The 24,552-nt window shown below is 40.5% G+C and overlaps 1 protein-coding gene across 4 annotated transcripts in view; it reads right to left on the reverse strand.

Annotated features, from left to right (window-relative positions):
* Positions 1-24,552, reverse strand: part of PHIP (pleckstrin homology domain interacting protein) — a 97,577-nt gene that overhangs the window by 70,623 nt on the left and 2,402 nt on the right. For all 4 annotated transcript variants that reach the window (XM_066612457.1, XM_066612458.1, XM_066612456.1 and 1 more), the window contains exons 5-10: positions 7,308-7,458; positions 7,125-7,223; positions 4,266-4,426; positions 3,152-3,373; positions 1,745-1,845; positions 226-296 (exon numbers count right to left, since the gene is read on the reverse strand). In XM_066612457.1, coding sequence (XP_066468554.1) covers positions 226-296; positions 1,745-1,845; positions 3,152-3,373; positions 4,266-4,426; positions 7,125-7,223; positions 7,308-7,458 — 805 coding nt within the window. The remainder of the gene's footprint in view (positions 1-225; positions 297-1,744; positions 1,846-3,151; positions 3,374-4,265; positions 4,427-7,124; positions 7,224-7,307; positions 7,459-24,552) is intronic.

The raw sequence follows: 24,552 nt of genomic DNA on the forward strand, positions 1-24,552 counted from the left end.
TTTATAAAAATGTGCCCCTGGAATAAAAATTGCAAGTACTGCATTTCGGTACCACTTCTCTCCTTGAGAGAGCCTCCTTCAAAAAATTATTTGCTTATGAGCAAATATCTAACCCAGTTAGAATGATGTTATCAAACTATGTAAATACCTTTCACATAAGAATACTGTTTTTCATTATATTCCAACCATATCACTAATATTTGAAAAGAAGAAGAGATACTTTACCAGCACTAAAGGAAGAGCAGATCATTTGGACTCCAGGTCTTGGACGTTCTGTAAACTTTGTTGGCCTTGGACTGCAAGGAAAAAATAAAGGAAAAAACAGCTAAATGCACAAAAGCAATCAAACTACTTAATACCTCAAAACTAAGATTCAATGAAACAAAAAGGTTCATGCTACTATCTGGGCACATTAATTGAATCTATCTGTACAAGCCAAAAACCTTTTTGGCTAAAAACCTAAACTACAGAAAGATTAGAGCAGCCATTTTCAACCACCGTGCTGTGGCACACTGGTGTGCCTTAGATGGTCTGCAGGTGTGCCTTGGGACTTCAGGGAGGGTCACTTATTAGGAGGGCAATTGGGAAATTTGGGCCCCCTACCAGCAGAATGGTGTGCCTTGCCAATAGTCAAAATATTGATGGTGTGCCTTGACAATTTTAGTTCCTTATCAGTGTGCCATGAGATGAAAAAGGTTGAAAATCGCTGGATTAGAGTAACACAGGTGGTGCCTTGCCCCCACCCCCGGATGCTGAAAACTGTAGATAATGAAATCTGGGGTTTCTGCACCTTTAAACACTCTGAAGGCTCGAAAAGTTTTTCTGAAGCCCACAGAGGTTGTGCGTATCCACCCATGGACTCTGCAGGTTTCAGAATGGCCCCAAAGCGTGAAAAAAGTGACTTCCGGTTTTCCAAGGGAAACCAGAAGTGGAATTTTCTGCTATTATAACACACTCTGAGGCTTCCCTAGGCCTCAGAATGCCTTATAAGGGCAAAAACCGCCACTTCAGGATTCCCTCAGGAAACCAGAAGATGCATTTTTCACGTGCCATTCTGAAGCCTGCAAAGGCCACAGGCAGAGGTGAGGGGCCTCTGGATTTCAGAAAACTATCTGGAGGCAACCAGAGCACAACGCCTTTGGAGGGTTCAGGTTGGGCCAAGTCTGGCTCAACATGGGTTCAGGGGACCCGCGTTGAGCCAGATCAACAGATGGAAAATCCACGGTTAAATAGGCTCAACTGTATTGTTCATTCAGTTTTGAAAAATGACCACATTTTCTACAGAATGCAAAAATCTCAATTCCATTACAGAAAGAAAAAAAAGCTAGATGTTAGAAGATCTTTGGATCCAAACTATGTGATAAGAGGGAAATTAATTTGACCTAAAGTGACTTTCTGCAGAGGTCTGTGGAGGCCACTAGAGCCTGGATTACAGCCACTGCAACTCTGGAAGAGGCCTCAGATTTGCCTGCCCCCCCCCCAGGGTCTCCATCACCAATACAAAGGTAACCAGTTAATAAACAAGAGTAAACTCATACACCAATGCTGGACCGTCATACATGTAGTCCATTGTTGGTCAGAACATTGCTAAGCAATGCTCACCTGTGCTGAAAAATCCAAGTAAATGAGAAACAATAGCAAAAATGTCCCCAAATTCTAAAAGCCACCTTAGAACGGCCAAGTTTCTAAATTACTAAATTTTTTCATGTGTATACATAAGACTATGTAAGAAAGAATAACTAACTTTATTTTAAGGGTGCCAGCATCCCACAACCAAAAACATATTGTGCCATCTGCCCCAGTGGAAGACAGGTATCTCTTTGAGCCGCTGCACAGTGGAGAAAACTGCAAAACAAAGTGATTTTTAGATGTGTTAAATTTTGGCAAGCAATGGAAGCAAATAATTCGAATGGTATAAATTCAAATTTCTATCATAATTATCCCTGCTATAAAGATTTATTTAAACAGTCACACACAAAACACAGGTTGAGACTAATTATTCCCGTGGGTTCCAAGCACTCATGTGGATTAAAAAAACGCACTATAGCAAATCAATTTAAAAAACAAAGTTTCTTTGCTCCAGTGACTGAAAAACAGCCCTGCTGACCATTTTACTCTAAGGTAAGAGTCATTAAGAAGACAATCCATCAGCACTTCACTTAGTCACTCCCTTCACCAATGCAAAATGATCACCTTTCTTTCATGCTGGGGGAAGGGAGGGATCCAAAGGAGCAAGAAGGATTGATGGATTGTTAGCCTGCTGCCCCCCCTCTCTCATTAAGGAGGCTGTTGTTAAAGGACTGTTCAGTTTCTAAAACTGATTTTAAAGGGATGCATTTTTCCCCTTCTCCAGGGATCAGCACATTCTTTCTCATTTGCAGGGGCCATTCACGTTGAGTCAAGTCCCTTTATAAAAAATCCGTGTATAAATAGGCTGGACCTTTACAAGAACATGCTCAGAAAATTCTTCACTATAGGTACAGGTTCTCTCTCACTCTCATGTCAGAATAAAACATTCTTCCTTGTTCCTATATTTTAAACCTACACAACTTTAAATATAAGAAGGTCAAATAATTCATGTAAGAAACAACTTGTACATGCTACTGTTTAAGGCTAAGTTTTGATATCTACTTGGTAAGATGGATTGTCTTCACGATGAACCTGCCTTGCACCTGACAAACACAGCTACAGCATTCTACAGAATAAACCAGCATTTTCCAAGGTTTCCCAGCTGGTGACACCCTTCCCCAGTGATGGAACCCAAAAGTAAATGGTAATGATGAGGAATGTATCACACGATGGTGTCACTGGCCACTTACTTCCAGGCTGTAAGGCTGAGTGGAGCCTAAAAAATAGTTGTAAGGAGGCCAGGGTGGGCCGGGGAGCTGTTTCAAGTGCACTGTTTTTGCACACAGCAGTTCTGCCTGGCGTGCCAAGCCTCCTGCCACTATTATTGTTTGTGCCGTGGTCTCACTGCTGGGCAGCGGGCTTCCTGTGACACCCCCAAGGGGTGACTGGTGACACCTCAGGGTGTTGCAACACACAGTTTGGGAACCCCCTAGCACAAACCATTTAGCTTAAAAACAGTCCTCACACTTTTCAAACAATACAATTTCCTTGCTAGACTGTTCTATTGAAGAAAATAGATTACCTGTAATGATGTTATGGATGCACTGTGACCTTGCAAAACAGCCAAAGGAGCACATGTTCGGAGACACCACACTCTAATCATCTTGTCACAGCTCCCTGCAGCAATCATGGTATTCTCATAATTAACAGCCATGTCTGATATTTCAGCTGCATGTCCTCTTAATGTAGCAAGCAACCTTCCATCATCTGTTGCCCAGATTTTTACAAGACAGTCATCAGAACCCTAAAAACACCATAAACATTTAGTAACTAAAATTCACAGTGCTTAGAAGTTAGCTAATTAGGAGACAGTCACAAAGATATACTAACTTGATACACAGCAGCTCCTAGTGCGAGCAGAACACAGTTCAGCTACTACGAAGTTGAGGTGCAATTACCCAAGTCATCTCCCCCAACTAAAGCCCTTGACCTGAACCACACTTCTTTCCACAATTTTTCAAGGGGTGCAAGAGGCTACATGGGGGAAGTGCACTGGAACCAGGTCTCCCCAGGAGACCTATCATCCCTGATCTCTTATTTTGCGCCAAGACACCCACATCCCGGATCTCTTATTTACTGAGAAAAGGAAGGAATATCAATAAAGAAAACAAATACATTGTAGTAAGTAGGCAGACATATACAGCTTAAACCTAATTCACAGGCCTAGAGCACAATAGGCTGGAAATAAGGAACCTTCTTCCCTCAGATAAGGCATTTTCAACTCCTTGCCTTCAGTTCCCAAAGTAGGGAATTTCCCACTTTCAGGATGCCCCCTTTGTCATATCCAGAAAAAAAAGTTTCCTTACAAGTATTTCCAAAGAAAGATATCAAAGTAGATGAAACTGACCTATACTACTGTAAGAGGCAAGAGGTAATTCCTTGAGTAGGACTGCTGAGACAGCATCTCAAGGATGTTCCACAGACCTCCCCGCAAGACCACCAAAGAAGAAGAGAGATAGAGAAAGTAGAAAACTGCTGACTAGAAAAGTATTTATAGCATTTAAATAAGTGAAAAAGGGAGATAAATATTTATATTTATCTCTTGCCCTAACGTACCTGGTCTGGACCATATTAATAAGTGTAGTGCACTTTCCCAGAATAAGAAACTTAAAACATTCTCACAAATGTGTACTTACAGTGAATATCCGCCTGCCTGTTCGATCAAATGTTACACAATATACTGAAGATAAGTGTCCTAAAATTCTCTTGTGCATTTTCATATGCTGATACACAGCAGTTGGAACAAGACGTTCAAGTTTGTATTTTCCATTTAGTTTTCTTGAAAAGAGAGTTTCAGCTATCAAAGGGGGAAAAAGCATATTTACATTTTGTATTCCCTAGATATAAACCCAGAAATAGTCAATACTCAGGAAGATGTCCTTACTTTATACAATTTTTATGGGACTAAATACTTCCACAGCAGGCATACAACTACCAAATAAGGGCCCAATCCTATTCAACTTTCCAGCACCAGTGCAGCCACAGTGTAACCCCGAGGTAAGAGAACAAATGTTCCCATACTTTGAAGAGGTCTCTGTGACTGCCTTCCCACCACAGGATGTAGCACATGCCCCACTGGCACAGCTGCACCGGCACTGAAAAACTGGATAGGATTTGGCCCTAAAGCTATATACAGGAACTGTGACTCTCAGTATTCAGGAAACTAGATCATGGGTATAAGAAGTATACCCATACTCATCCTTAGAAGATCCATGCAAGCCTGGCTAGTGCACCTCTGAGGAACAGTTAGCAGTTGCCCCAACTAACAAAGCACCAAAGAGCTTAGCTATCATTGCGACTTAGCTCCTCAATTAGATTTTACGATGCATTCTATGGGGGATTCTAAAGGTTCTATACATCAGTGTTTCTCAACATTTGTCCTCTGCCGCACCACTTCACATGGTCCACCTTTGTGAAGTACCACCATAAATAACAGGCAAAAACATCATTACTAGTTACACTTCTGGGTTGGGAGTCAGATGTATCGCAACAATAACCTGTAATAGGCACAGGGTTGACAGGAGGGCTTTTAGGAGCATAAAAAAGCAAGCTCTGGAACCTCCTATCACTGTTTTCCAATGTTCCTGGTCTCTTTGCTGAGTGGCAAGTGTCCAGGGGGTCTGTGAGTACCACCAGACACCACCTCAAGTACCACTAGTGGCACTCGTACCGCTGGTTGAGAAACACTGTTGTATGTGCTCCTTTGATGACAGTTCTGAAAACGCAGTTAGTTCACAAACGAGATAGCTTCAGCTGTTGATTGGGACGTGTTGAAGGCAACCCACTACTTCAAATACTGGAATTTATGGGAGGAGTCATAGCTCAGTAGTAGAGCATACACTTTCATCCAAAAGGTCCCAAGTTCAATTCCTGATATCAGGTAGAACAGAGAAAGATTTCTGTCAAACCCTGGAGAGCCATTCCCCATCAGCGTCAAGTCAATATAAAGGCAGCTTCCTGTACTCCAAAGAACTCTAGTGGTGAAAGGTAAGTTTCCAGGTGCAATACAATATATACCCTATCAAACTATCTATCTTATCAAGAGCACCTTCTTCTATGCATACCTCCATGCTCACTTCTGCCATCATATGCAGATCTGCTTTCTGTACTTAGGCTACCTGAAGTCAGGCTAGTGATTATGGATCTTCTATAGTGGCCAACACAGACTGTAGAACTCTCTTCCATTAGAAGGTCATTGTTTCCCTTCAGATTCTTAGAAAGGCAGGTAAACAAGGTTGAATCCAAGCATTCTACAGTGCACAGTTCTATCATCAGAAGTGCCTTCTACAAGTGGAAGGAGAGTTGGGCTCCACAAGGACCCCTTTCCAAGAAGGCAACTCTTCTTCCACTTGTGAAAGAGCATGCACAGACAGAGATTCGGTGGTAAGCTACGACACAATACAAAATATTTCTCCTGCTTTTTAATTTTCACACTGTCCGTTTTAAACTTAAACTGTTTTTGTGTGAAAAGATAACATGATTTCTTGTTACTGCTTTTCAGGCAACAAAGGCTCACTCTTCCCCACTTAGTTTCAAGCACAGAGTCAGGCATCTGGGGGATCCCCTACTGCTGATGTACTTGAAGATAGCCCATAACCAGCTCATTACTTTGAACTCAAATTCCATTTTACTCATAACTATTTTACTCTGCTGGCCACACCACTTTTTCCTTGGCAATAAGTACCATACACACAATGTCTACATGAAACCTTACAACATGGTAATATCCCCCATAACATTGCTTCCTTTAGCACAAATTTGTTACAGTGTTTTTTGTTCCAGTCTGATTGAAAATAATTCTAATCCAATGGGAGCAGTGTTTTCTGACCCAAACAGCTTCCGTTTCCTGCCTATTAAATTAATGCCTTCTGTAGTACCATTTCATGCAGCACTGATTGTTCAGAATGGATCCTCACGTTATATGAGATGGGGGTAAGCTTAACTTAAATAATTCAACACTATTGTTTGAACGATATCTTGTCATGAATTCTAGCCAACTCTGGTAGGATAAAACTTTGCAAGCAACACCCAATTTCACAGATTTTCAAAGGGGACTTCAGAAAAATATTGCAGCTTTCACTGTTTTTAATAAATGAAGCCTAGTTCACTCCCTGTGCAGGTTTGTACCATCTGTGGCCCCTATTCCCAAGGGTTTTCAATGAAAGTAATAAGAGAAAGATAATTGGAAAGACAGACTGAAAGGGGAGGTTTTTGAAATCGAACAGAAAAATTCTTCCATCAGTCTAATTTATTTTGGATATTTAGATTTATCTCTCAAGTCTTAAATCAGATTTGATGAACTTTAAGTAAGTATAGTTTTATGAGCACTAGACCATAACACAACAAAACTGTTAAGTGGTAAAGAAAAGTAAGAGATCACACAAACAAATCCAATGTCAAGCTTACTGCAACATTTCAAAAGTCAAGTCACTTGTTGCTAACCTTATATATGCTGCACTAGTAGTGCCTTGCCCTTTTGTAATAAAGATTCTTACCTATACTAGGGGGACTGCCATAGTTTATTGGTGACTCTGGAGGTCTTCCACAGTGCAATGCAGCAAGAGCGGATCCCTTCCAAACAACATGCTTGCAGCCTGTTTTATCATTAAAAAAATAATAAGTTCAGAAATACAACATGACAAAATAAACATTTAGACCATTTTGCAAAATGCTCATACTTTTATTTGTGCGAAGCAAAGACTGCCTTCCAGCTCCTAACAACGTCTGGACTCCTGGAACACTCTGAGGAATCTCTTGCTCTAGAAGTGGTCCTAGTCGATGGCATATTTGGAGTAAGTGATCTGGTGCCAAGTGTCTGTAGTATTTTACCTATTAAAAAAACCAAAAGTTTATCTTCAACATTTCCTTTTTTTTTCTTTTTTAACAGTAAGAAAATGCCATGGGGGGAAGGGGGCAACATAACATCACTGAAATACTTTTCCTGTGCCTTCTAACATACCCATGAAGAAGAAAAGTTTTCTAGAAGTTACAAAGTTACAAGAAAAATATTTTTTTTTAATTCAAGTTCATCATATTGATCATTGAAACTAATATCAAGAAGCATAATGCACCAATATTTGAGTCCGCCAAACTGACTGAAAGGTTTTTTAATATTCAATGTATTTAAATGCAATAAAGCATTTAAAGATTTTTTTTTCCCAGCAATTCTTACAACAATTATGTAAGACAGGTCAGTGTTGTTATTCTCATGTTGCAGTTAAGGAACTGAAGCCAAGAGAGAAGTTCTGATCAGACAAGCTATAACAGTGGATGCCATCCATGGTTACATCATCTCTGGACTTGGTCAGGTCTCCGCCACCAACACATTTCACAGCTCCACCACCTTTCCTCTTTCCGTGGACAGCATTTGTTAATGCAGAGTTTATTCAGCACTTGTTTATGCACTGTTCCCAGGAGGAATTTCTCTCTATGACTATGAATACTGAAGACTGAACAGACAAATACATTCATGCGAAGCTAATTTCTGAAACACTGGAGACTCTGCCCAGTTTCAGAATGCCTAAACAGGGCTATTGTGGCTTACCCAAGACTACCCAGTGGATCCATAGCAGAGGAAAAGTTGGAACTAGAAATACTCATTTTCATAGCCCAGACATTACACTGTTACACTGCACTGGCTTTCTGGCCAAGAAGATACTTGCTACTCTTTGTACTATCCCAGGAATTGATTTCTAAAAGCTAAATTCAGTACACAGTTTAGTAAATTAATATCACATACAAGTAAACTGTTTATACAAGTTGGGCATCCCTTATCCAGAATTCTGAAATCCAAAGTATTCTGAAAACCATAATTTTTTTCTGCACCAACATGACACCACCAGCAGAAAATTCCACACCTGACCTCATGTGACGGGTTGCACAAAATTATTTAAAATATTGTATAAAATTCTCCTCAGGTTATGTGTATAAAATATACATGAAAATAAATGGATTTCATGTTTAGACTTTGGTCTCATCCCAAAATATCTCATTAGGTATATGCAAGTATTTCAAAATACGGAAAAATCTAAAACGCTTCTGGTTTTGGGAAGTTCAACCTGTACTCTATTACAATTAAGAAAACAAAACTAGTTTAGTTAACTGTCCTTAATTACAGAGGGCCCTGTATCTGCGGATTCAGTTATTCGCAAACACCTCCCACGTGACCCCTCTGGAGGCAAGGGGGGCCTGCTCCCCTCACCTCCGGAGGGTCCTCTGAGTTCAGCAGAAGCCATGGATGGATGTCTATGGCCTCTGCCAGGATCAGACTGCGCTTTATAGCTCAAAACACATGACATCCTGTTTAACTGAGAAATCAGATGTGACATTTTAATGCCTTACAAGGCATAAAAACATCATTCCAGTTTCTCCGTAAAACCAGAAGTCACATGTTTTGAGCTGCCAAGCGCAGTCTGAACCTGGCAGAAGCCTTGGATGGACGTCCAAAACCTATGCTGAGCTCAGAAACCCCTCTGGAGGGGGGGAACCGGGCTCCCCCTGCCTCCAGGAAGGTCCAAGACCATGGGGACAGGAGTTTGCCCGTTTTGGGGGTTTCAGCTATCCACAGGGGGTTCTGAAACAGAACTTCCGCAGAAAAGGGGGCATACCTGTACTTGTTATTAGAACTGCAAGTATAATTTGGACATAAGCATTGGATCAAGATGTGTCATTGTCATTGCATAAGCAGACAATCTTCCATTCACAGGAGTGCTCTGTGCACGCACCAGAACAAAGCACAAAAAAGTAAAGTTAAATCAAAAGACATTCTTCCATTGAGAGATATCGTAACCTTTTGAAAAAGTACAAGGATGGGTATAGAATCCCTTACAGAACTGCATGAATGCTTAAGGAAGCTCTTCAGCAAACATTTGCACAACAGTGTTATCAATTGTTTTACTTTAGCTCACTGTTCTTTGAATCAAACCTGCTGAGTTTTATTTTTGTTTATGTCCTATTAATTTTGTACTTGTTTGAAAAAACCAAATGAAAAAGCAAGCAAGCAAAAGCAAGTGTACGGTCTAAAACATACACTTGGAAAATAATCTTTTAAGCAGACAACAGAACTGGCCATGCAAATATAATTTTATTTGGGGTTGTAGAAAGCATTTTCTACATTCTTCATATTAGAAAAAATACTTTTGGGGGCTTGCTTTTTTTTTTTTTTTAAGATCACTGTCTTGCTTAGGTTTCAGCAATTCCCCCTTTCCTCCCCTATTTCCAGTATTCCCAAAAGTTTGCGCCTGAGGGTTGGGAGACCCTCAGAAACACAATGGTATGCGATACGGTGGGGGGGGGGGGCTGGAGAAGGGGAAATAGTAAAAAAATTATGCCCCTCCCTCTTTGCATAAGTGCTAGCTTCCTTTTGAACCAAACACGGTTTAGATCCAACCTACTATGTTTTTCTCTTTTTTCCCCAACATGAACCTCAACAATTTTATGTAAGCATATATGGTTCAAACACAAAAGAATATCCTCACAAATGATACATCTTGGAACCACAGGCCTTCCCATACAATCAATTAAAATGATATTTTTCTGATATTTTTCTGATTTATGTTCACATCTCCATGTCTTTTCTCCAGGCAGTACTTTAGTTTTGAGCATTTTCTGAGCACTCAAGACAATGCAGTAGTCTTCCCCCCCAAAAAAGTTCATTAGTATTTTAATTGCCACGTAGAATGTCATTAGGCAAGTGCATCAGGCAACTACTGGATATAGCCGATGATATAATTAATGACAAACAACGCAGCTCTTCTCCTATAAGAGTACCTCAATTTATTTTTGGTTAATACTAGAATTTTTTTTAAGCTTTAAATTTTGTCTTATTCATTGATGACTTTTTCCTCAATCATTTGAATGCTGTTGCTCACTTCCCCTATTGCCACACTCCACAACTGCTGCAGAAGGGCATACCTAGCAGTTTTAAGTGAAATAAATTTTCTCAAATCTATTTCACACAGAAAAATTATTGTGCTACTGTTCCTGCACTTATTCCTCAAATAAAAAGCACACTGGCTCAAATTCAGATGGGATATAATTTGAATGACCATGCAGAAAGGCCCTTTAAATGCAGAACATTATCATTAACATTTTAAGAGGATACTTTCTCACAGTTTTCATTCAAAAAAAATGTTTTAAACCCCCAAACTTGCCAACATTCTCTTGCCACATTTTACATAATTAAATTAGGAACACTGAAGCAATCAAACAGGAGATCTAGAAGTGACAACTCACACTAGATTTTTATCCTTAATGTTTTAGACTTCAACGAAAATTGAAAGGGATTTTCTTCTCATTCATCTGTCACATACAAAAAGCCTTATGACTGACTCAAGGCAAGAAGAAAAATATTTAAGCAAAGCAAGTATATTAAAAAAAATAAGGGAAACAAAAAAGCATGCTTAAAATTTGTAACTCAACAGCTTTCCTTTAGTATCTAGTAATTACTATTCTTCTAATACCAAGGCATACATTAAATATTTTTCCAACATTTAATCTTTTTCAACAACAGAAACACAAAAAAGGACAACTCACAAGGATCAAGACAACAGAGCACCTTACCTATTACAAACAGCTATGCATTTACATCTTTCTAAAGTTCAGGAAAAAGGTTAGGCAATAGGGTAATATTAGAAGATTATAAAATTATGCGAGAGGTAAGGCAGACAGACACACATTTTTCTCCCTTTCATAAAATCTTAGGTCACCTAATGGCATTTATCTGCAGTACATTCAAGACAGGCAAAAGAAAGTTTTTCACACAGGGTATAATTAGCATGTTGAATTCATTGCCACAGGAGGCAAAAGATAGCCACTACCTTAGATATTTTTTGGAAGGGGATTTGACAAATTCAAAGTTATGGCCACAGCTATTAACCAAAACAGCTAAATGAATCATTTAGGTTCACAGACAGTTGCATGAGGATAGGGACTTGCTTTCATGCCTTCTCAGTACCATCAGGCTGTCCATTATGGAGATCAGGATGCTGATCTATTCTAGTAGGCTCAATTCTAGTAGGCTCTCATGAAACAATGACTTTTTTGTCAAATTAAAATACTGATTTACCAACAGATTTTTCAACCTGGATCCCAACCCTAATATTTCACTCCGTCTTTCCTTTCTTTACCTACTTTTAGGGACTATGTTTAGGAAAGTTGAAGCAATTTATCACATAAAAGTAATGAACTGCAGTGACAATCACCCCAAACCCAAAGGTCTCCTGAATGGAATGGAACTTGGGGGCACTGGACAGCAGTGCTCTTACTCCTTCCTAGAAGATAGGTTCCAGATGCTGGTAATGGGGAACTCTTGTTCAAGGACAATCCATTATATTCTACAACACTCACTCTTCAGTCTTGTCCCCCATGCTTTTTACATCGACATGAAACTGCAAAGGAAGATCATCTGGATATCTGGAATTAGGTGCCATCAATAGGACTTCACTCATGTAATCTCATTTTATCTTTACACAATGACACAGCGGACATCGTAACCCAGTGCCTAAAGTCAGTGATGGACTTGGGCAGCAATCCTGAGTTGCCCTTGGGCAGGTGCAAAGCATGTCTGTACTTCTGCATGGGTCAGCTGGGCTGGTGTAAGGGCACCAGCCTCTGAATCAAGCCTCTGCACCAATTTCAAGGGAGAGCCTTGCGTCAGCCTACTGTAGTTCCGGGATGGGGGGAGGGCAGGTGGAGGGCAGTCCAGCGGGCAGGCGGGCTGAGAGCAGGAGGCAGGGGTGGGATCCAGCTCTTATGCCAGATTCCATCCCCCGTTCCCAAGCAGCGCGGAGCAGCTTCAAGTCACTTCGCTCTCTACTCTACTCCGCTCTCCTCGGACTTGTGCAACCTCCAGAGGTGGCGCAAGTCTGAGGAGACCCAATGGGGCTGCAGTGGCTTACCCATGGATAAGCCGGGGATTCTGCTTTATGCTTGACACCTCTGGTATAGCCTTTTCAAGATCAAACCATACAAAAGAAAATGTTATCTTGAAATTAACAAAGATGTGTTAAAGCAACACTCAAAATCATGTCCCATAGTTTTTAGTGGGAGAAAACTACTCCTTGCCTAGAACAAAAGCAAGACATATGGCAAGGTAGCAACAGACCACTCTAAGGGCTTCATTATCATCCAATTGCTCTGCTACTGCTGTAGATTACACAGTATGATGGAACTGCATGTGACTGAAACATTAGCTTAAAAATATACCTCTGACAAAAACTAACTAAAGTATTTGTAACAGAAAGACTGGATATCACCAAAATCCAATTCACATAATATAAATTATATATCTAATCAGTCCATGAATTTATTCATTCATGGTTGTCCATAACTTTGTGTACCTTGGCTCAACGATTTCCAACACTCTCTCTTGATACTGAGCTAAACAAACACATTGGTAAAGCAGCTACCACGTTTTCCAGACTCACAAAGAGAGTCTGGTCCAACAAGAAGCTGACAGAACATACCAAGATCCAGATCTACAGAGCTTGCGTCCTGAGTACACTTCTGTACTGCAGCGAGTCATGGACTCTTCACTCACAACAGGAGAGGAAACTGAACACTTTCCACATGCGCTGCCTCCGACGCATCCTTGGTATCACCTGGCAGGACAAAGTTCCAAACAACACAGTCCTGGAACGAGCTGGAATCCCTTGCATGTATGCACTGCTGAAACAGATGCCTGCGTTGGCTCGGTCATGTTGTGAGAATGGATGATGGCCGGATCCCGAAGGATCTCCTCTATGGAGAACTCATGCAGGGAAAGCGCCCTACAGGTAGACCACAGCTGCGATACAAGGACATCCGCAAGAGGGATCTGAAGGCCTTAGGAGTGGACCTCAACAGGTGGGAAACCCTGGCCTCTGAGCGTCCCGCTTGGAGGCAGGCTGTGCAGCATGGCCTTTCCCAGTTTGAAGAGACACTTGGCCAACAGTCTGAGGCTAAGAGGCAAAGAAGGAAGGCCCATAGCCAGGGAGACAGACCAGGGACAGACTGCACTTGCTCCCAGTGTGGAAGGGATTGTCACTCCCGAATTGGCCTTTTCAGTCACACTAGACGCTGTTCCAGAACCACCTTTCAGAGTGCGATACCATAGCCTTTCTAGACTGAAGGTTGCCAACAAAAAAAAATTTCTCTTCCCCACAGTGCCAGCCTTCTCCCCCTCCAGCACAGCCAAGCCATAGCTGTTTGCACCCACTGAAACCCCCCCACCCTCTGCTCTATCCCTCTCTTAAAGTATCAGGTCAGACTACTTGTCTTGGGCTCCTCCCTGATATCTGCTCAATATCTGCTCAATATCTCAATATCTGCTTAATATCTCCTCAATATCTGTGTTATTCCAAGAATGCCTAAAACAAACATGTTTAAAACGAAAGGTAGCTGTACTTCTTTCTTTAAAGCGCGACAAGTAGCCAGAGAACTCTTTTCATCATGGAAAGTCACAAGATAGCAATCTCAAAAACAAAACATCACCACTGGACACATTGGAATTTCAAATAGTGGAGGTTCTGTAATGAGGAAGGATCAGATGACTGCTTCAAGTATCAGATTTCAATAGAAGGAAAATATGCATTAAAACAAACTGACACCAATCACATATACTACCCAAAAGAGCAACATCCTAGCCTCAACACAAGTACACCATGATGATATGAAACCCAAAGAAGAACCACCATATTTAATTGCATATGTAATCATTTCTTGAACCACTGGAGAAAGGCAATAAACCAGGAATAATAGAGTGGCCTACGTGTAGGGCAGACATAAAGATTGTGATAATATACAAATGCATGTTACAATACTTTAAACAAAGTACAGTATATAGTCTAATTTTCATAAAAGCAATGTGAAGTTTTGTTGCTCCCCAAGATTTTAAAAACCAACCATCCTGCAAGGGAGAAGAAGCAGAGAAACAAAGAGGCATCAAACCTGAGTTCTGCATCTGTAGTTTTATTGCTGTTTTAAATGTTTATATACTGATAGCAGTATTGACCACCTCCTGAGTGTAAGGGGAGAGTAATTTTTGAAAAATAAATAAAATTGTCTCTGCAGGTATTCACGTACATTAAAATACATGATCTTTATAGGTTGAGCATCCACCTCAACTACCTCACCATGTAAGCAGCATATATGCTTTATCACTTTTCATACAAAGATCACCTACAATTTAAGCCAATATGCCCTCACTCTCTCTTGGTCTTTCAGCCTCAGAACTCTTCCTCTGCAGTTTCACAATAATGCCAAGATGTTTTTTACTCCTTACATGCCATGGAGATTAAGGCAAGTGTTAATATACAATTTATAAGCTTCCCTACATACAAGTGAATTTGAAAGCACATTAACTGTTGTCCTAAACCAGAGGTTTCTGATGGTAAAATACCTTCTTTCAGTTCACAAACGCAACTCACAAAACAACAAGCAAACCCTCAGCAGGAAAAGGTGCATTATTACACCACAACAGAACAGCAGACAAACTGAAAGATAAGGTCTTCATAAGCCAAGTGCACAGAAAGAACAAAAATAAACCCCTGAACCCTTACACACTTCAAAGAAAGATATTCTACAGCAGGGCTGTCCAAAGTTTTTGGCAGGAGGGCCACATCGTCTCTCTGACACTGTGCGGGGGGGGGGGGGGGGAATTAATTTACATTTAAAATTTGAATAAATTTACATAAGTTTACATAAATGAATATATTAAAGATGAACTTATATGAATGAATGAAGGTCTTGCAATAGCTCAAAGCCTATAAAAGGCCTTGCACAAAGCAAGGCTGGCCTTTCCTTTGCTGCTGCTACTGCATCATGGACGTGAAACAACAAGCAGTGGAGGGAGCTCTCATCCCACAGCTCACGCGAGAGGTCAGATAGTTGCCCTCATGTTGAGAGCAGTTGCGTCGGGCCAGTATAGGCTTCAACAAATCTCCGGAGGGCCAGAGGCTCATTGGGGGCTCCCTGAGGGCCGCATTCAGAGGCCTTGAGGGTCGCAAGTGGCCCCAGGGCTGGGGTTTGGTCACCCCTGTTCTACAGGAATGAACAGGACTAGCAATAAAGAATTTCAATTTAATAATTTTCCTTATCCCTGATTACCACCCGTGGAAGATATTAAGGATGCTTCCTGGCTTTATGAACTTTCCATTGAAAAGCAGTACATAAATACTGTCAATAAATAAATATTAATATAGAGTATTTTACAATTTTGCTTTTATTTATGGTACCACATGACAACCCTGACATGCAAATTATACTACATGTAGCCAGCCATTCCCCCCTTCTGAGCAACATAACTTAGAGGAGATCTGGACTGCATTAGACTTAGCCAAGAAGTCTGTTAACCATGTCAAGAAAAAGCCCTAGAACAGTGGTCTCCAAAATGGAGATCGCTGTGCACTGGCAAAGGTATTCCCTGCTCGGATGGAGCTTATCATTCTGCCCAAGAGCCTCTCCACTGCACCACAAATTGCCCCTGACCTTCATGCTAGCCAGCTGCTTCCGGGGTCCGTTGCCCCAGCAGGCTTTCAGTCTGGATTTCCAGGCAAGTGCAGCTGGCCAGTGCTAACGGCAGGGTCATCTGCAGTGCAAATAAGAGCCCCCCCCCCCAGGGTGGAACAATAAGCTCCATTTACCTAGGGGAAGGGTCACAGTGGGCATCTGCTGCCCTAGAACATAGAAGAAGAGTGCCTTTGAGCACATTCAGGCTGCCTTTCCCCAGCACTAAGTAACCACAGCCATTCCTACATATGAATATCTGGAATTTAGCAAAGGCTTTAAAGAGGACCTGACTTCTACAGAGGCCTGAGCATTAATGCCTGTCTGGGTAATTCTGTTCTGCTGAAGGGACTCAATCCCAATCCCAAAGAAAGTTCTGGCATTTTTTTTTATTCTTTCACAACATGTATATAGTTGAGAGGCTTGACTGCTCTAGCTGTTATCAACAGTGGCATTCTCCACAAATTCATCTAACTACTGAACTGCCTATTCAACCTTGTTTCCAACTGTGTGCAAATAATCACAGGCAAAGGGGATAGTGGATAACTATTATTTCCACTGCTGCTATGGACAGTACAGCAGTGAATGAATTTGTTGTTTTCCCCATCTTCCACTCAACATCATGCACATACTCCAAAACAATAAGTGCAGTCCCACCTGCATCCAAGTTCTCAGTCCCACCTCTTTCTAAAGAACAAAGGCAGAGATTGGGGTAGGCTGCTTTGCCTCCCCTCAACATTCCTCTCAACCCACTGACTGGATTAAAGGAAGCAACACTTCATTTTTTTTGCTCATCACAACCTTGCCAGATTTAACTAGTATCTGCTAGTCTACAAATGTTGTCAACAACATAAACTCTTTTCTAGAAATGTTCAAAATGTCCACATTAGGGGTAATATGTAGATGATGAAGTAGGGTCTGCTTTGACAAATAAAGACGGCATGACTGATGAAGGAAAAAATAGTACCCAAAACTTCTGGGTTCAAGCAATTAGAGCAGCACTTCCCAAATTTACCTCAATTGTGACACTCTCCAAGATGCAGACGCAGTGCTTGGAACCTGGAAGTAGGTGGTAATGACATGATTACGTCACTGCCAATTACTTTAGAATTGAAGACCACTGAGTAACCCTGAAAACAGCAGTAAGAAGCTTAGAACAGGCAGGTGGGCCCTTCAGCAGCAAAAACCTTGTGCACAGAGCCCATCTGCCAAGCCCCTGCTCCACGATCTTTGGCATTATGTCGTGAGCTACTGAACAGCGAGCCACCTTTAACGCCCAAGGGCATCACGACACACACTTTAGGAACCTCTGGTGCAGTGTCATCAGATAAAACCAGCACTGAGAATGATCCAGAAGAACAGAAGCATGCCACTGCACTCCACTTTCTCTAGTTGATAAGTTATGTGCATATATTTGGCTTATTTAAAACCTGGCAAGCTTGCCAATTTAACAAATGTTCAGGAATAGCTTCACTCTCTCAAATAAAATAGAAGTAACAATAAACCTGCACTAATGTTTTCTTGTCTTAAAAAAAGCAGAAGTAAAATGGTCCCCTTACACCAAGGCTGGACAAATTTGCATTGGATCTAGGAGCCAAACTATTTTTTCTGTTTTCAGGTTCTTGTCCTTTCGTATCAACACCCAAAAATCTTATGTGCCAACAATCTAGGGCATAAATTAGATTTTATATAAAAACAAGAATTTAAAAACCTATTTCCTACCATCCTGCAATGGTAAGAAAGCTTGGCAAATATCACTTAGACTGCAAAAATCTCAAGGTTTTGAACCAAAAGCAAGCAAAGAAGTCGCATCATGAATTTTTTTTTTCCAAAAAAAAGTTAAAATTCATGACCTCAAGACTGTAATCCTAAACACTTACTTGGAAGTAAGTCCCAAGGAACTCAATGGGCTTACTTCTGAACAGGCATGTGATGTAACGTAAGTGCTCTCGTTCTCTCCTGTGCTGAGAAGGAAAGGGAAACGAGTGAACAGACATGCCTAAAAAATGATGCAACAGGAAGAGAAGAGAGCATACTCAATGTTATCCTCTCCTCCCCCCCCCCCCAGACAAGCTTCCTGCAAAACTACCACCCACCAGAGCATAAGAAAAGCCCTGTTGAATCAGGCCAAAGGTCAGTCTATTCCAGAATTCTGTTTCCAACAGTGGCTCATTTCTAGAAAACCTAAACAATCCTTTTAGGAAAACATGAACAGAAGAGGAAGACATACTTCTTTCCCACCACTGCACCCTTGCAAATGGTATTTAGTGATATATATGAACCACGTAGTGCATGGTCAAAACAATTAGTAGCAACAGACCTAACCTTTTGCACAACTGATCCTTACTGTTCCTGCCTTTTCTAGAAAATCCAACTGCTACATCAGCTGAAGCAGTGGCATGGTGCCTCCACCTCAGCTGCAACCTTACAGCCATTCCCTAGGCTCCAGGAAAAAATTTCGAGTCACTTTGGTGATCCAAATGTACAGCCCCGCCTTACACCCATTCCCACTAATTATTTACAGTATTGGAACATGATAGCAATCTGTTTATAATGGAAGTACTTAATAATATGAAGTACTATATAAAAATATAATGGGTTCCAAATCACACAATCTAAAAGATGTGGAAGCTTAGAATTATTTGATACAGTATCTTTTCTTCCTCAGCTTGGACATGTAGATCAACTAATCAGATAATTACTCAATTTTAATGGTTCTCTCAAAATTGCTTCAAGTCAGTGATTTTCAATCTTTTTTATCTCATGACATACTCACAAGCATGAAAATGGTCAAGGCACCCCATCTGGTTTTTGACAATTGACAAGGCACATTATGCTGCTAGTGGGGGGCTCACATCCCCCACTGGACCTACTAATAAATGGCCTTCCCCCAAATTTCTGTGGGACAGCTATGGACCACTTGCAGCACACCAGTGTGCTATGGCACAGTGGTTGAAAATGGCAGTTTTAAGCAATGTCAAACAGAAAAAGGACAGATTTACTATACATAAATGCCCAATACTGCAGAAATAAAAATTAATTTCCACAAATACTTCACCAGTGCCTGTTAAAGCAGCAAGTCTGGATCTCAGTAACAAGGGTTTGTAAACAATTCAACCAAGGACTGGTAACATCTCACCTAACATTATACTGCAGATTTTATCTACCATGTAACCAGATTATTTTGCTAACACTTTTTCTAAAAGGTTGCATTACATTATCTTCATCTCACTGAATCAATAAACTTATCTATGCAACTACTGTTTCAAATAGAAGATATGTTTCCTGTTTACTGAAGTATGAACATACTTTAGGTGCTTAGAAACCCTAGTCAAAGATAGAAATTCAACAGTACTAGGAGCGAGAGTCAAAGTCAAAACACTAACACTGATCTGTTAAGGATGCAAATCAGTAAATCCTCAATCTAGGAGCTAGCGATGGGCACAGAAACTCTCAACATACAAATACAGCTTCACCACCTGCTTCAAAAGAAAGAAACAGCACTTCACAAGTAACGTGCACATGAAAAATTGCGCCTTCCACTGAAATGAACGGAGGAGATCATTCAGGCAAGAACTACTTGTGGACATCAGAATACAAGTGACTCAGGAATAAGGCTGTTGCTACAATCTGATACCATGCACCTCTTTTTGAACTGATCTGTTTTCTGTTAGTATGCTTCACATACATGAATTTCAGCCCCTGAAGAGATAGCATACACCTCTACAAAGTACCCAGGCCAGAGGGAACTCATAACACCAACTGCTACAGAGAACTAGCAGTGGCCTGAGAGTTTTATTTTTATTTTGTTATTGTGTTTTGTCAGTATTTTGTAAGACACCTTACCATTTACTTTAAAGAATTTATAGCCCACCTTTCTCTAAGTCAGTGTTTCTCAAACTGTGCGTCAGAATCCACCAGGTGGGTCGCAAGTCAATTTCAGGTGGGTCCCCAATCATTTCAATATTTTATTTTTAATATGTTTGACTAGATGCTACTATGGTATGTGACGGCATCTGGTGAAATGTTACAGCTCTGTACTTTTAACAGACTACTATGTATATGCATTTAACAGTGATAGTAAATGGGACTTACTCTTGGGTAAGTGTGGTTAGGATTGCAGCCTAGGATTGTTAAAAATTTTCTAGCTTGATGATGTCACTTCCAGTCATGACATCACTTCTGCTGGGCCCTGACATATTCTCATTCTAAAAAGTGGGTCCCGGTGCTAAATGTGTGAGAACCACTGCTCTAATAAATAATGCTCCTCCCATGTACAGTATATATACTACATGTTATCAACAAGCTAACAGGTCTTTACAAAATAACACACTTAAACTCTACCATCAGAACATGGCATCACTAAGAAAAAATATAAGTTCAGAGACTGTCACCAACAAAAAACAGTATATAAAAAAACAGTATATATACAAGCAGTTTTGGGTAAAATATAAACATCTACACTAAGAGCACAAACCTGTGTCTGTCTACTAAGAAGTACATTCCATTGTACTTATTCCCAGGAAAATATGTATAGGATTGCAACCTAAAAGCCCAATCCTATCCATCTTTCCAGCACCAATGCAGCCATGTCAATAAAACATGTGCTGCATCTTGCAGTGGATGGGCAGTAACAGAGACCTCCTCCAGGTAAAGGAACATTTGCTCCCGTACCTCAGAGCTGCACTGCAGCTACATCACTGCAGGGAAGTTGGATAGGATTGGGCCATAAGGGCCTATTCAACCTTCCAGTACTGGTGCAGCCACAATGCAGCACTGAGATAGGGGAGCAAATGTTCCCATACCCTGAAGAAGCCTCTGTGACTGCCTCCCCAAAACAGGATGCAGCGCACGCCCCATGGGCACAGCTGCGCTGACAATGGAAAATGGGATAGGATTGGGCCCTTAGTTCCCTACTTAAATACTGGGTGGGTTCCAAACATCTGCACCAAGTTGAAATGTACTTAAGCAGCAGTACCTGGTTCTTGTCAGCACAATACTAGACCACATGCACAAAAGCACCAACACAGCCACCTGTAACTCGGGGAACCAATGATTTTTTAAAATGGGCACAATATTCTTGCTTTTTATATGAAAATCCACGGGGTTTGTTTTGTTTTTAGCTTTTTAATCATTGTAAACTGCTTTTAACTGTTTTTCATGTTGTATTTTTAAATTGTTTGTTAGCCGCCTTGTGTGCCCGTTGGGCAAAAAGGCAGGGTACAAATTAATAAAATAATAATAATAATAATATTCACTCTCAACAGCTATGGACATAACTGCTCCCAAAAACTTCAATTCTGCAGCTACAACAACCTACACTACACACTCATCTTATTAAGCTGTGTGAAGAAATGAATCATCAGTTAAATCACAACAAACTTTAAGAAGTCGTAAGACTACCCTGTAGCTAGTTACATATAGAACAATACATAACCAGAATATCTGAGAGAATCTGTAAAAACAAACCAACAAAAACCCCAAAGAAGTTTTCACCATATATGATAGGAAGAAAAAGCACACACCACAAGAGGACCTAGAACTTCATCTACAGGCACTACTTTTGAAACATTTATGAACTACTCTCCCTTGCAAGAGGTACAACCAGAGAACAAGAAGCCACGCTCAATGCTCAACTGAACTGAAGAGATTCCAAAATCTCTTTGAAGAGATTTTGAAGAGATTCCAAAACAATAAGCATCAGTGCAAAGAAGAGATTCCAAAACAAAAAGCATCACTATAAAGCTTCAACACATGATGGACAGATTCACTGCTCCCTTTGCCCAACAAGTGCACCCCGAAACCACCTGGAAAAGAGAACACGAGGGTATGCAGTGAGCCAAACAGATGCTCCATTCTCAGGTCACACATCTGATCTGTACATGTATTCAGCACAACACAAGGAAGATCCAATGGTAGACAAACAGATGCTCCATTCTCAGGTCACACATCTGATCTGTACATGTATTCAGCACAACACAAGGAAGATCCAATGGTAGAAAAGTGAGTCCATCAACTTTTCATCAACAAGAAGGCAGTAACAGCCAGCCACATGACTGCTCCCCTCTTCTTTTGGTAGTATTGCATATACGCCTGATAAACCATGCTGTGGTATACACTGAGCATCATGGAATCCACACTAGAAGTCCAGTGTGCCACAACACAAGTACTCTGAAAGAGTTATTATGGTTAATGCACTGCCTATTTGCTCCCACTTACTACTGAATGTTCTAGCTTGGTTTTCCAAAAATCACTTGCTTGGCAGCATGCTTTATAAGAGAGCATGGCAGTTTTTGTAAAATTAAGAACTGGTTCTTTTCCTTTTTCAGGCTGTTGATGCAGCACAAATGAGCAACCAGGATATTTGAGCAAGAAGGCTAGCAAGAATGTGTCTACAATATGCCATTAAAGGTTGTTGAAATTGAAATTGAAGAATGTGTCTACATTACTAAAGTTTATGCTAAAATTGCAAGACTAAAATATCTTCTTTACATATTAAGCCATTTCTGCCTAACACTGCATATACGCAAAAGGGATCAAATGTGTACACCTGTGGGTTGGGCAGAAATGGGTTTAATTGAACTGTATGGAAATAATAAATATAATTTTATCTAATTTGATCCCAAATCACCTGATACTTAATGGACCACCACTGATCATTCTCTGTTTTCCTGAAGACATTCATTCAACCTTCCGAGTCTTTTTGCAAAAATAGTGCCTGCTCCTCATGCACTCCCATATTTCCACTTCAAGACTTTTCAATAATGCAGAAGCGTCCATAAATGTTAATTAAAAATATCAGCTGATCCAGAATAAAAACCTGGAATAGTGACTGACATATCTACCACAAGCAGCATTTTGACCTTCAGCCTCCATTTCATTTTGTAAAACTCCAGCTTAGTTTCAAGCTTAGATTCACAGAAGGGAAGGTGGTTCCATCCCTGCAGTGGTCACCATCAGGAGTGAACTGGTTCATGTCAGGATCCAGATATGGTACTCAGGCATTTCAGTAAGCACTTTCTTTAAGCAGTCAGGGTAAGGGCTTTTTAAACGCAACATGACTGACAGAAGGCTTGAACAGTTACTATGATTTCTGCAACAGATTTATCACAGATCTTCCATTTAACATTATTTTGCAGATATGTTGGGCACTGCTAAATTGGTATAAGTTACTGATTAGCTTGCAACAGTCCAATCAGCAGGAGTCATCCTAACTAGAGCACAGATTGTGGTCGCTACTTTAGGAAGTGGTATTTATTGAATGACATTCCTTTCAAAGTCACAAACTATTAAAGATACATCATATCATAAGAAACCAAAAAATCTGTTTAATAAATGTAGTTTTGTGAACATGAACCCTTAAGTCACCAGCACCATTCAACAATGCCAAATCAAATTTAACTAATTTAGATCATTTCAATTCAGCTTCCCTACAACAGATTAGTAACTGATACATGCACAGTTGAACTGCTGTCATACAATTTATATACAAATGTAATCCTAATATAAGGCTGATGGATGCAAGTTCGATATATGTCTATCATACAGAATTTTTTTTAAAAGGTCAGGTGTATTCACAAACTGAATGCAACCCACAAAACATACAAGCTGACCTACCAAGTGCCTAACCTCCATGTGTTGCTTTATTTCTTTACTCCAGGCAGACATTAAAACATGAGATCAAGCCCCTACTGAGGTTTGACTGCAGGCTGATTCAGCTTTGTGAATTTCAGTGGTTCCACCACAAGAATTCAATAAAGACACTGCGAATACAACAAATGTTGCACTAATCACAGACCTACAAAACCGAGGGTCAGAAAAGTTTTCCCAAACTTTATGGTGGTTTGATATGAATTTGGGGTGCAGATTCAAAAAATGGCATCTGTTTTGCCCTACTACGTCTAGTTTTGGAGATATAGTATAGCCTCATTAGTGAATGGTAAAGGCAGCTTCCTCATGAGGAAGTCGCTTGAACCATTCACTAAAGAGGCTATGCCGTGTTTCCAAAACTAGACGTGATACAGCAAAATGGATACCATTTTTTGAATCAGCACCCCAAATATCCCCAGGAATTGGTGCAATGTTTAAGGAAGCAAAATGTGTGTGAGCCTGTGTAACCAATGACAGTTAGAAATCTTTGGATTCAGAACTAGGAAAAAGGAGTGGGGGAGGGGGTGGGATCAACAAGTGATGAAGTAAGAAAACCAGCAGTTCATGCCTGTGTAAAAAAGAGAGTCTGCTAACAGTTATGCATAACTTTAGTTCTCAAAGATCCTCCTACCTTCCTTATAGCTTTATGCCTCAACTGAGTGATAACATCAGAGGACAACATAAGCACACAAGTGTACCTCCTGGGATATCAATCACATGCTACAGCAAGGGTATACAACAGGAGCATTTAAGCTAGAATAATTTAGCATGTGATTAGATCCAAAGATT

This window comes from Tiliqua scincoides, chromosome 1, assembly GCF_035046505.1.
Source record: "Tiliqua scincoides isolate rTilSci1 chromosome 1, rTilSci1.hap2, whole genome shotgun sequence".
NCBI lineage: Eukaryota > Metazoa > Chordata > Lepidosauria > Squamata > Scincidae > Tiliqua > Tiliqua scincoides.